The 13443-nt window shown below is 40.4% G+C and overlaps 1 protein-coding gene and 1 non-coding gene across 2 annotated transcripts; both read right to left on the reverse strand.

Moving 5' to 3' along the window:
* Positions 1-2193: 2193 nt before the first annotated feature.
* Positions 2194-2265, reverse strand: trnap-agg (transfer RNA proline (anticodon AGG)). Its single transcript has one exon. It is a non-coding gene; the product is annotated as a tRNA-Pro (tRNA).
* A 2007-nt stretch (positions 2266-4272) lies between these two features.
* On the reverse strand, positions 4273-6925 carry mterf2 (mitochondrial transcription termination factor 2). The gene is made up of 2 exons (XM_028408499.1): positions 6898-6925; positions 4273-5601 (listed from the first exon to the last, which is right to left on the reverse strand). The coding sequence occupies exon 2, from the start codon at positions 5585-5587 to the stop codon at positions 4460-4462; it is 1128 nt and encodes a 375-aa protein (XP_028264300.1). The 5' UTR covers positions 5588-5601; positions 6898-6925; the 3' UTR covers positions 4273-4459.
* Between the last annotated feature and the right edge of the window lie 6518 nt (positions 6926-13443).

A 13443-nucleotide genomic window follows, 5' to 3' on the forward strand; every position in this document is an offset into this window, starting at 1 on the left:
GCTGTTTTCAAAATAAAAGACTGTAGGCAATGGCTGCTTTGTAACTCAATTTCAGTCTGTCTCGTTGGTCCCCGGACAGCTCCTGACTGCTGAATGCAGCAGGCTTCGTGGGTTAAAATCGGAAAACAGAATCGGAAAATAAGCGTTTACTATAGGTAAAATAGTGTTTTTTGGCCATTTGAGGCATGTTGTTCACCTGATTGGTTGATGTTAAAAATGTCTTTCAATGTGCAAATACATACAATACTTTCAAATCATCTCCAGGTGCTGTACTAATATAGCCTACCATCTTATTCAAGGTCTTTTCTTAACAATTAGGCATCAGGTTAATTAGGTTAGCTATTATGCTTCTTTATCATCAATTTTAGACAAAACAGGTAACACAAAGCACACACCCATTACTCAGAAAATGATGTGTAGGCCTACATTTTTATATTAGGAACATGTTATTGTAATAAGTATTTTTTAGTTTTTTCTTCAAGCTTGTGGAGGATGAAAGAAAGAAGACATTATGAGAAGTTGAAGAAGTAGACATTTATTTGTATTGATTTTCAGAAGTAATAAGTATGTATGGTGGCCTTATGTGTTGGTTTGCTGAGGTTATCGTCACCATGTCTGTATTCTCTGCGGCTGCATCAGTGAAACTTTAGCCTTTTGTTAAAATTTAGTGCATTGTTTAGGTTACTGGTCTTGTATTGAAAACATTTTTCAGATAACATTTTATAATTCCTTATCAGTATAGAGGTATTGTTCACATACTGTCTGAAGTATGTGTAACGCTGGAATTTTACATTGTTTGTTTTCACTGTACAAATTACAAGATGTAGTTACACAGTTACATGATGGTGGTCAATAATACTCTCACTGCAACAATGTGGGTTAGGGTTAGGGTGGTTATAAGGTCTATGGGGTCCTCAGTGTGTGTAAAAGGGCTCGTCCGGGATTTGACCCCGGGACCTCTCGCACCCTAAGCGAGAATCATACCCCTAGACCAACGAGCCTCCATGTATGTGGACTTCACATCTGTAGTTGTGTTACACAAAGACCTGTAACTGTCTGAACTGGTGATGTGGCACCTTGGGTTTTTACTTTTAGTCCAGACCAACAGCACCACCTAGTGGTGAAAGACAGTGAATCAGTGACCCAGAGAGTATTGAGTGTTAGAAGACAATGGCAATGTTTACATGCAACACAAAGGTTTTTTGGGTAGTGAGGCAGTGTTGTCTGTAGAATTGAATTAAACAGAAATATTTTATAGGCCCATGGATTCATTTATAATTTACGTTCTATTTTTTTGTTAACTAGATACATGAGCCATCATTTCTAACACAAATCAGCATTATATATCTGTGAAATTTTTGATTCAAACGACTTCTTCATCTTTTAAAAAAAGCAAACCATCACAAACCAGCCACCCAGTCTCTCTTCCAAGATGGCCCTCTGAAGTTCCTCCATCAGACTTCATAGTGACTCCAGAGCAAAAAGTCTGTGCCACTGAGTTAGGACCCCTACACGACCCCCACTGAAGACCCAGAGGCAGCCTCACAGTATCCTTTGATAACACTTCACACTTTGAACCGTTCACCTGTTGAGACAAAAAGAGGAGGACAGCATGCACGGTGAGGCCTCTCAGTAAAAACACTGAATACACATTTACTTCTGCTGATTTTATACAATCAGTTTGTACAATCGTATATTCACAACTCCTCTAATAACAGACACGATAACAAACAAGACGCTGACAGAAGAAGCAGGAGGTGACAACATGAAGACAGTGATGAGGGAAGATAAATTTATAACATTGCACTTATTTCATATTTGTCACCATATCTGTCGTTATTCTTCTCAGATCTCAGATTTGTCATACCTTGGTAGTGAAACTTTGGTATGTTGATAAAATTGAGTGCATTATTTTTCTACATCTTATTATTGAGGTAACATTTCATAATTCCTTGTCAGCATAGAGGTATTGCTCATAGGACGTTTGATTTTTTTCAATGTGGGTTTTACATGATGATGGTTAATAACACACCCACTACTTTTTCACCACAATATTGTGTGTGTTTTCTTTTTTTTTCAAGAATTTAAATCGAGGCAACTGGACTCAAGTTAACTGGACAGCAAGAAGACTTGGGGATTTCCACAGATATATTGTGTGCGTTAAGATTTATGAGACCCTCAGCGTGTGTAAAAGGGCTCGTCCGGGATTTGAACCCGGGACCTCTCGCACCCTAAGCGAGAATCATACCCCTAGACCAACGAGCCTCTGTATGGGCAGGCTTTACATCTGTAGTTGTGTTACACAAAGACATGTAACTTAACTGTCTGAACTGCTGATGTGGCACCTTAGGATTTTACGTTTACTCGAGAGCAACAGCACCACCTAGTGGTGAGAATTAAATATTCACCTTGCTCACCCTAGTCTAGTGACAGACCTTTACAAATTTACTGAACAAGGGCCAAAACTAAATGAGTGAAGCAAAGGACAATTGGAGGACAATGTGTTTACATGCAGTAGCAAAAGGGTTTTGGCAGGATGGTGCTGGGAGGAAGTGTTGTCTGTAGAACACACATACACATTTCAAATGGTGGAATTTTATACTGAACTTCATAAATTACTTTTTTATGTTGATGTCTTGATTTCTGTAACACTCCAAGTTCAGGAAAGAGCTTATTTGAACCTGCTTACAGGCTCACTGTTATCTGTTGCAACAGCAACCCTGATAGGAATCATGAATGCATCTTGAAGCACATTACATAAAAGCACTGAACCCTTAAACATGCACACTAGTGATGGTGTGCTTAGATAGTGGGAATAGTAACAATACCAACTGAACTTTGAACATTTAAACATATATCATTGCCACATTTTTTTGCATGTTAGTACAAAGTAAACAATATTTCGAACGTCCTACCTCTGTGACAGTAGTCTTGAACCAAAATACTTACAAAACAGTATTACCGTACATGAGTTATAACCGCACTTATGCCTAAAAAGACACAGACAGTAACCTTAAAAAAGTCAGTAAAAAATGAAGAGTCCTTCAAGTACGTGCAGTGTACTTGAGGTAATGCTGTCATGGACCCCCCAGCCCAAGGGGGAGTCCATGTTGTGAATGGATGGAAAATGAACTGTAGTCAAGCATCCATCTGCTGAGCTAAAATTTATTACCAGATGCACTCTCACTTTTGAATCATCTGCCCAGTGGCTATCGCCATGACTACGGGAGCATAGAGAGTAATGTAGCAGATGGGAAGTGAAACTTATTAACGTACACCCCCACCCCTCTGGAAACACAAGTCCTCTCTCTCTCTCTCTTTCTCTCTCTCTGTTGTCACCTATTGTCTACCATACAAGGAGGAGGAGGGAACCTTCAGGCATAAAGTCATGGCTTCATTAGCTGAGATGCTCACTCCCATTAAAAGCCACTCTTAGGCATGTTTCCAGGGCTTTGAAAAATTAAGACACATTTAGGAACATTTTACTATGCTCTATCTTTAGTTTAGACAATGATGTGTGATTGTGTATTGACTTTGTGGCTTGCAATAAAAAGTAGGTACTAGCTCATGTAAAGGGCCATGTGGCACACACACAGACCTGAAAACCTAAATAATGGAAAATCAATTTGGCATAAATGAACAGAAGGATTACAGAGGGCAGGCTCAAATGCAGCACTTTCAATCCAAATCAAAAGGAACATAGCGGCCCTTTGTTTTTTTATCTCATCATGTATGTGCATTTGAATCCATTTGAAATGATAATGAAGTGACATTTTAGCAGTGGAATAGCTCATAATAAAGTGTCTCCATCTGTAGAGTAACAATAAAAATCTGAGACAGTCAGGTTTCATCCCCAAGGGGAACAGTTGTGCTGCCAAGAACACTGTGTGAAAATGAGACACTTGCAGAGGCTGTAAATAAAAAAAAAAAAGCTTTGTTTGCTTTGTGAGTTGTCTCACTTTCTAATAACATTTAATTACATATTTATGAATGTAAACCTGCAATAACAGTTTGCTTTTCTGCTGACACCTTCAGACCAAACTGAATATTTAGGTGTACTGTCATTTTGTTTTGTTTTTTTTCCATCTTAACAATAGGTTTACAATTGTTTAAATGAGCCAATTTTGTCTCTTCTGATATAGGAAAACCTTTTCATGCTGCTGTAGCCCATATGGTCTCCTTTGTGGGATGCAGTCATGCAGTCCCAAAATGCAGACAGCTAAATGTAAGTTCTGTCTTTAAAGTCAGTATTCTGAAAAAAACGAAACAGAATTCAAATAGACAGTGGGAGTGTATTAAAACGTTATTCTGGTGCCATTGCAGATTGAACTTATCTTTTGTTAACAGTCGGCGCACCTTTAGACTTATTATGACCAATAAATCTGTGGCAGACACATGATAAATATGCAGTACTTAACCAGGAAAACAGTCATGTTTGCATGAGTCCATATGACCCACGTCAGTCATCTCCTCTTAAAGGGGCGACAGGGTTAAAAAGTGGTCTCTCTCTGCGGAGTTGTAGCTTCCCACAGCTAGTCTCAAAGTCCTTCTTAGTGCCATTTAGGACCTCCAGACTACCTGTCCTTACATCATAACCCAGTGTCTTGAGTCGCTGAATGCGATAGTTCACTATCTGCGTGGTCAGCTCCATGACGGTCGGAGTCGCTGTGATCAGAGACATGCGGATTCCAGCGCTGAGGAGACCCTTAAAGCGCTCAGCCAGAATGGATTCAGGGTAGTAAAGCAGAGCTGGACACCTCAGGACGATGTCCCGCAGCTCAGCCTCAGAGCAGCCAATGGCTTCCTGGGAGTAAGTCAGGGTACGATGCATGTTGTCTGGGTTCAGCTCAGTGACGAAGCCCCTAAGATTGGAGAGAAGACGAAGTAGCTCAGCTGTGCTGAAGCCCTTGTCTCTCAGGAACAGCAGGTTCTGCCTCAGCACCTCAGGAGGCTTGAGAAGAACAAACGGGTTCTGACTAAGCAGCTTTTGGAGCCATACTTTCATGTTGGCCTCCTCCCCTCCAAGCTCCCGGTAGGCCTCCTGGAGGGTTCTCACCATCAGCTCATTCTGCTCTATGGGCCGGCTGAAACTCTGGGGAGCGCTGGCCATGAGTTTGGTGATGATTCGCTTGTTAAGGTTTAAACTCTGAAAATAAGCAATGTTGTTCCGCTGGTTGTCATGGTGGCTGGAAGAGGTGAAGAAGGAAGCTGGGAATTTTTCGATGATACCGACCAACTCTCTCTGGCTTGGACACACAGACATCCACAGCTCCTTCTGAGCCTGTATCTTCTCCGGATTACAAAGGACAGCCTCAGGATGGACTGCTAGGATCCGAGCGATAATGGGGCCCGAGGCTCCCATGTCCATCAGCAGGTCAGCTACCTCTTTAGTGTAGGCTGGACTCTGATGCAGCACCCAGCCCTTGAGTTTCCGGACCTTCTGGATGTCCACGGAGAGATCATAAAGAGCCTCCACGGTCTGCTGGTTCTCTTCTGAGTGCAGAGTTGCACATGGCCTGAGGTTTAGAGGTAGAGCAGGGGCACGCTGGCAGCGGAGGCACAGAGATGTTGCGATGATGCGCAACATTGATGATTGAATTACTGCAAGAGATGATAGCAGAGGAAACTTAAAATGATTTACAACACACATTAACACCAACCAATTATTGGTAGAGATGCACCATGTGTTTGTGCTTATATCTGATGTATGCACAAATAGAGAACACAGAGTCTCTCCCAAAGAGGGATAAATATATGTCAGATCACATGTCATGTCACAACACTTAAAGCACATTTTACCATAAAAAAATTTGATGCTCACAGTGGGGTTACAGCTAGACATTTTTACAAATTTTATTTGAAAGCCTTCACTGGCTGACTTGCAATACTGTGGTCAAATGTCCATATCTGTATCATGACTATATTTTATACCACATATTACCACATATATTTCATGTCATGAAAAAAACGCACTACGGTCATCATGCAGAGCTGAGAAGATTTCTCAGGCTTCTAGAGAAACATTATTGCACTATGTAGAGAAGATTGAAGCAAGGCGTCTGGACTTGTAGAGTTTTCTTGAAGACGTCGTCCAAGTAGCTTCATCAGTTCTAACTGTTTGGTGGGGAAACATGGTTTATATGTGGTTGCAGACCTCAGTGGGTGGGTCTGGGTAAAACTTAAAAAAAAAAAAAAAAAAACAAAGCTTGGATGAGCAGCGGAACGTCTTCAAGAAAACTCTACAAGACTTCAATCTTCTTTGCGTATGATGACCTGGATGACTGAGAATCTTCATCAACATTATTGCAGTATGAACTACAACAAAAAATGAGTCACCACACCATAAATCCTCCTTGTATTAAGCACAGCTTTGCGTATTATAGGAACTGACACACTGTTTATCTAAGTCCACAAATCTCTATTACAAATCACTGTAACCTAATCCTCCAGCTTTGACACTGTGCTTGTTTGATTAACATCACTCATCTGAGCCCTGCTTTCCTAACAAAATGTTTTTTCTGCCCTGCTGGTCCCCGACGTTTCAAACGGAGAGAAGCATGAGCCAACATGATTATTTGGCTCGATCATGATTATGTGACTGCTGATAGATATCTACCAGTGTAACGTACCGTAAAAAAAAACCCACAGGCGGATTTCAAAATAAAAGTCTTAGTGAGTTGAGTAAACGAAGAATCATACATCAAGGTATTTAGCTTGCTAGCTAACAGAGACAGACTGTTACAGTCTGCTGGCAGCAGCACTCCATATCAGTATTACGTATCTGTATTAATACAGTGAAGTATTCAAGACGTTATGGCCTATTACTAAACTGTGGTGTGTAAATGTCAGCAAGTCAGATAGTATAAGGACAAAACAGTGCCTTAGAATTTGAGTTACCTTTAGCAGCGGTCAGAGGATGTGACGTTTTGTTATGAAACTGTTTTCTTCATCTACAGTCTGTGTTGTTTTGTTTGCCACAGCGACACTAAGAGGCAGAGACCGGTACTGCAGGGAAGAGAAACTAACCGCAAACTGAATGTTAAAAACAAATTAATTCAGGCTGAATGTAAACAAGAAGTTGTAGGATTGTGTCACTAATTTAAGCTGCTATTTGTGTTGTTTCTCTCTGCTTTTCTGCTTCTTTATTGCAACCCATATGTCCAGTAATAAAAAATAATTTTGGCAAAAATCTGCATCTCAAACAGCAGTTGGTGCAGCTCCAAACCCTGCAGCATATGGGGTCCTGATGAGTGTAATCAGTGGCAGGCTGAATTGGACTGAACACACGGAGCGATTTCTCGCAGTTGGTGCTTAATCATGATGCTTGATCACCAGCCCTGCAAGCTGTTCCCTCAGCAGTGCGAGAGCCACTGCTGCTGCTGGATGAGTATCTGGGTTCATTATAGTTTATGTACTAGTAAACAGATTATCCGTCTCAGAGGAATACAGGTTGATGCTTTTTTTACTGTCCCATATGTTGATGGAAGTGGTCAACACAGTGTTTGTTTCTCTCAGATAATGGACATTTGTGAAAACTTAGACACAGACAACAAGTTGCAATATAATGAGCAGCAACTGACAGACATCTATGATGTCATCCCAACTACACACTGTTGGTTGTCTGCTTTTTTTATTTTTGTATAGACCACTTCATACACTGGGTACCTCAAAATGCCCTACACAATCAAAAGACATAATCTAATACATCATTTAGAACAAGAATAAAAGATAAATATATTATAACTTTTAACAGTTGTTCCAGCTTTCACAGCAAGCTGTGGGCAACTTGTTAAAGTATTAAGTGTGTTATTTATACTCAAGTAAAATTTAAATGCACAATCCTCCACATAATACAGATCAAAGAAGAGACAAAATAGAGAGCAGAAAATCCCTGGGAAATCTTTTGTGTTCTGCAAACACAGCCAGTTTCACCAACCTTTATCCACAAAAACACCAATAGGTTGCTAAAGAAAACAAGCACCTGTTTCCTGTGATCTGATGTTGGGGTTTTCCCTGCTTATGTCTTTGTCCTCTGCAGAGAAAACATTAACTAAAGGACATTAACTAAAGGGCAGAGCAGGACAATCCACTTTATTGCAAAGCATCTCAATACATGCATAATCTGTTATTGTTTATATAACAATGAGCCTTTAGCTATCAGGCACCCCTATGGAACCATGTTGCCAATCTGAGTTCAAGAAGCAGACACCGCCTCCACCTTTAAGGCCAGACTTTTCTGTTTAATAAAGCATGTAGAGTTAGCTGACTAACTCCTTGTCTTTAATCTTTAATAGATAATAGATAAACATCTATGTAGAATTAACTTGAACAACATATCAGCTACAAAACAAATAAATACACATATAGTTTTTCAACCTGCTCAACCCTTCATTCAGTGAAGATATATGACATGTATAATCAAAACTGTCTGCTGCTTTATAGCTGATCAAAGTCAGTGTTTTATTAGTGCTGATATATTCACACATTGGCCTTCTAACTAACCTACGGCAGGCAGAGATGCGTTATTTAGCTCTCTTTATGCATGCATGTGCAATTTGTGATTATATTTGAGCTCAATATCTGTTTTGGGAAACTTATAATTGCAAGTTAGGACTGTTTGGGAAATAAACCAGATGTCAGCATCATGAGATGAAAGTTGTAAAAATTGTATCAGTAAAAACACCTACAGCAGCTTCCAGGAGGTTTGCAGACAAGGTGATGACATCTTCACTGCTAATTTATATCGTATTTCTCACTTCCTATATATGCAATACCTTTAAAGTTGTGAAGAAGCACTGAATGTGAATGTTTTGCGTTTCCTCACAGCAACAACAGAAAAGAGACTGAAACATAACCCCCTGATTACCTGATACATCTAGATGTAGTCCAGATTACTCCTCTCACTCAATGAGGGTGTGATGGTACAAAAACACCGACTGTGAGACATGTATTTGTAAATGTGCAATCATCCTTACTTGCACGGAATTCTCATAACAGCACTCTCATAAACACTCCCTGTAAGTGCTGTCAAGCGACGTTTCATGGTGACTGACCGCACCCACAGCTGAGTGAAGACCTGCACAACTACACTTCAGTGCTGTTAATGTACAACTAGGAGGAGAACGTTTTAGCTGTTTGTTGAGTGTCTTGGCTTTTGTTAAACACCATTGGCTGTCTCAGGCGTGTCACAGTAAATTAATGACTTGAATGACTTTAATGCCTTCCCGCTTGCTCCTGTCACTCACAGAGTAACTCGACATGTGCGTGCGTGTGTCTGTCCCTGTGTGTCAGGTAAATGTGTGACTGTGAGGCAGAGAGCGTGTTTGTGCGAAAGAATGTTGAAGAGGAGGAAACTGATATTAGCTGGAGGCGGAACTAAAGCGACAAGGTGGATACATTAAAAACAGGTTTATGTAGCACACTACCCAGAGTGGCCTGGAAGAGACTGACAGCATGACCTGCATCAAGTTTAAAGCGCTCCTTCTTTTCCTCCTGTTGCAGCAGGTTCGCAGCGAGGAGCCAGAGCCTCTGTTCAGGGTAGAGGGCAGCACTATTGAGATGGGATACTGTTTTGGAGCAGATTATATTCTTGTTTATAGATCTACTCCTGAGGGCGACCTGCTGCTTGGCAACTCTTCAAACAGGAACATACCCAACGTGCCTCCTGCTGACCTGCAGGGCCGCACCGAAATCAACGAAGACCCTCAACTTCTCGGACTGCAGATCAGCCACCTTACACACTTGGACTCTGGGATTTACAAGAGGGAATGCTGGCAAAACCAGACACGGATCAGCCAGCACACCCAGCAGTTGACTGTGTGTAATGAGGAGATAGAGGCTGAAGAGATCATTGTGAAGAAAAAAGGAGAAGGGGCTGAGGTTCTGTGCAACAGTACTTCCATCGGTTTAGAAGGAACCTCTGTGCACTGGTACTTTGAGATTTATCCGTTCTATAAGCCCACACTCTTCCTGGACACTAATCTTTCAACTCAGCCTTTCACAGATCATCCAGGTGTTGTACAGGTCAGAGACGGCGCAGCAAGGCTCATGCTCGATGACAGCGTGTTTAAGAACAACCAGCATTTTCACTGTCTTGTGATCAAAGGTCCAAAGTGTCTCAGCTTCCAAAACATGTATCCACCAGACAACAGTCGAAGCACGGACATGTTTGCCTCACGGGGTGAAAGAGTGGTTCTGTCTTGTCCTGCCGATGGTGATAAGCAGCAATGGGAGACACCACAGGGAACATTCAATGCCGGCAACATGGGAAACAGTAAGATACACATATCAGTTGATGATGAATCAGAAGACTTCTCCCTGGTTATTCCTGTCCTCACTGATGAACACAGCGGGTACTATTCATGTATCTCCACTTCACAGGAGGTCCAGTATTCCTTGGCTGTTTGTCCTAAGATCTCCCAACAAAGAGTTATCCTTGAAAAGGAGACGGTCTCACTGCAGTGCGACTTTGGCCAAGGTGATTCCCAACAAGTGCAGTGGCACCGCCACAAGTTATCAGGGCAGTCTGAACTCATCTGTGACTCACGTGATAGAAGTCATCCCATTCCAGAGGATCTGAGGGGCAGACTCAATGTGACTGGGAACAGCTCTGTGCTGACAATCTCTAAAATGCATGTGATGGATGAAGGGCTGTACTGGTGCATTGTTATAAAAAGCCTGGAGAGTCTTGATGACTACTATGACTTCGATGGCTTTGATGGCTACGATGAGGACACTCACTCATTATTTTCTGAAATACGTAACTGTACCCTTAAACAGGAGACTAATCTGATTATTTCAAAGACAGGAAGCAGAGGTATGGACTTAAAATCTGTGAACTCTGGGTCAGTGCCTCCCATCACAGCAGACCCACAGCCTGCATCAAACACTGTTGCATTTGCTGTGGCAGCAGGAGTGGTGGGGCTGCTGCTAGTTGGAGCAATTGTTATTATTGTATTGAAGAAGAGGGCAAATGCTTCACCGACACACAGAGAAGCAGCTTCCTCTTCTGGAACACAAATGGACCAAAGACTAGATCCTGGTTGTACCGACAAGTTAACTAATGACAATATTGCTTAATGGCTCCAAGGCATTTATATCCACCTGACGTAAACTGTAAAATCTTATGCATAAATGTCTCTGTAACAGATTTTAGCAGTTGTTTATCATACATTTGTATTTATACTTTCATTTTCTGTTTAGGCTGCCTCACTTCCTTCTTTCTAGGTGGAGATTTATTTAAACAAACAAATTTTCACTTGACACTAAAAATGTCAACAGATATTTAAATGTTTTTCCTCTCACTGGTGGACAGTACAATGCAAAAAAGTGACATGTGTGACATGAAATAATGACTAAAAACCAGTCAGGACACTCCTGTCAACTGATTGTTGGATGCCAATAAGGCAAAGAGCAACAGCCAAAAAGTACCTGATGTTCCAGTGTAAAAGAATTTAAACCGCATGACAATACTCTGGCTGTGCTACACTTTAAAATAATGAATATAACTGCTGCTGCTGTGGTAACATGTGTAACTCTGAGTTATAGTATGATTTATGGTGTGTGCTGGACAGTGAATCAAGCTGTAATTTTTTCTTTCTTTTTTTACTGGTGTTTCATGTCTGATGTTACAGGTTTAAAGCAGAGTGACAGGAAGTCTGTGAGAATTTTAGGATGGAAGCTTTTTTAAATCATTGAGTTGTTCATCCTGTTGCTTTATTTTTTTAAGACCTTAATCAATAGTTCTTCATTTTCTTACTTTTGGTTAGGGTATTTTGGAATTGTTTTGAAAACACAAAATAAAATGCACTATATTATATTAAGTGATTATATGTGATTATAGGTGTTTGATCAGCATCATGTAATCTGATCATGATTGCATCACAACAGGCAGCAACAAGTGAAGCAGCTTGATCAGTCCTGGCTGTTTTGGGAGAGAGCATAAAAACCTGAGCTGGTGACACTCTTTGATGACACGTTGTTTTTTTTATGGGAGCGCTGTAAATTACAGTGAAACTTCCTCAATACTGACACACAGGGGAAAGCCATATTCTACATGTGAGTTATACAAGTTTGGAAATACCATTAAAACATTACAAAAACAAGAAAAAAATACTTTTTATTTCTATTATTTTAAGATATATTGAATGGAGTCCAGCATGAATATCACCACAGCTGCATACGAAATGAGTCTGCTGTCTACCTCAATTATGGCCTTATTAAATTTAGCCAAGAGGTTTTCATTAATTGAACCTAATCACTCTTGTCCTTGTTGGAATGTGGGAGGAGATTACAAAATGACTTAAAACCCAGAAATTAGATTTTTTTTTTAACAGGTTTTATATAATTTACACAAGCTGAAAAGTTTTTGGTCTTCCTTTTTGTGCTCTTAAAAAGAGACAGTGATATAGATAGATACACACACATAAAGATACTACTTTTTACATCAACAAACTGCCACAGTATTGATGAGAACATCACATGAACAGAGAGGATTCTTTCTCTTGCTGTTCTAAATATCAATTGTTTCCTTGGGCGATATTTCGCACCTTAAGTGGACAATGCAGGTGAGAAAATGACATCAACACCTATTAAACTGGCACAAAACACGGAAGCTAATGTATATGATTTGAAATTCCGATGCATTTAACAGCCTTGGTTTGTTCAGACTCTCTATTTAGTCTTAACACTCCTCCGTGTATCAGTGAACCACTTTGAAAAAACCTACTTGAAGTATTTTCCATGTTCACTGTGTTAATTTTCCACCGATAAAATAACACATGTGTAGTGATATTATGTGATGTGAAGGACACTCAGTAGCCCCTGTGCTTTGTTGAAGGGTTGCGACTTGAAAACAATCTGGAGATGTTGTGTCTCTGCAATATTTTCAACTGCCAGGTTCTATTACTCCCACACACTTAACCATTCGTAGCTCTGATAAATATTTATGGCGCCAATACTTCAGTGGTGCCAATACTTCCAAAGAAGGAATATGGTGTTCTGTTAGGTTGTATTTGCTCAGCTGGTTACATCTCAAAACATTACATCTCCTACGTTTTGTTCTCCATATGATGTTGGTTGTTGTTGTTTAGGATTCTGGTATTATTAATAAACACATTTTTGCAATGCAAACCATCGCCACTTCCTTTTTTTGCTAACACTGTCACTCTATCCACAGTTTTACATCCCTCAAATGAAGCGCTTATTTAAAAAAAAACATAAAAAAAATAAAGTGCTGAGTTGATCTTTAAAATTACCCACACTAGAAAGGACTAAGAGAAAGGGTTTGAACGCCCATTCACATCCTTTGTTTTCTAAAAATAACTTTTTATTACAATCAAGGTGAACTTTGTCAGACAGACTGAAGAGAAGAAGGTCTTCCGTATTTGCCAGTTTGCTCTGCATGCACCCCAGCCACAGAGTTGACGGAAACACAGATGTGGA

This window comes from Parambassis ranga, chromosome 6 (assembly GCF_900634625.1).
Source record: "Parambassis ranga chromosome 6, fParRan2.1, whole genome shotgun sequence".
NCBI classification, from domain to species: Eukaryota; Metazoa; Chordata; class Actinopteri; family Ambassidae; genus Parambassis; species Parambassis ranga.

What these genes read in the sequence shown, in the direction of transcription:
- mterf2 (XM_028408499.1), bottom strand. Translation starts at nt 5,587, where the DNA reads ATGTTGCGCATCATCGCAACATCTCTGTGCCTCCGCTGCCAGCGTGCC.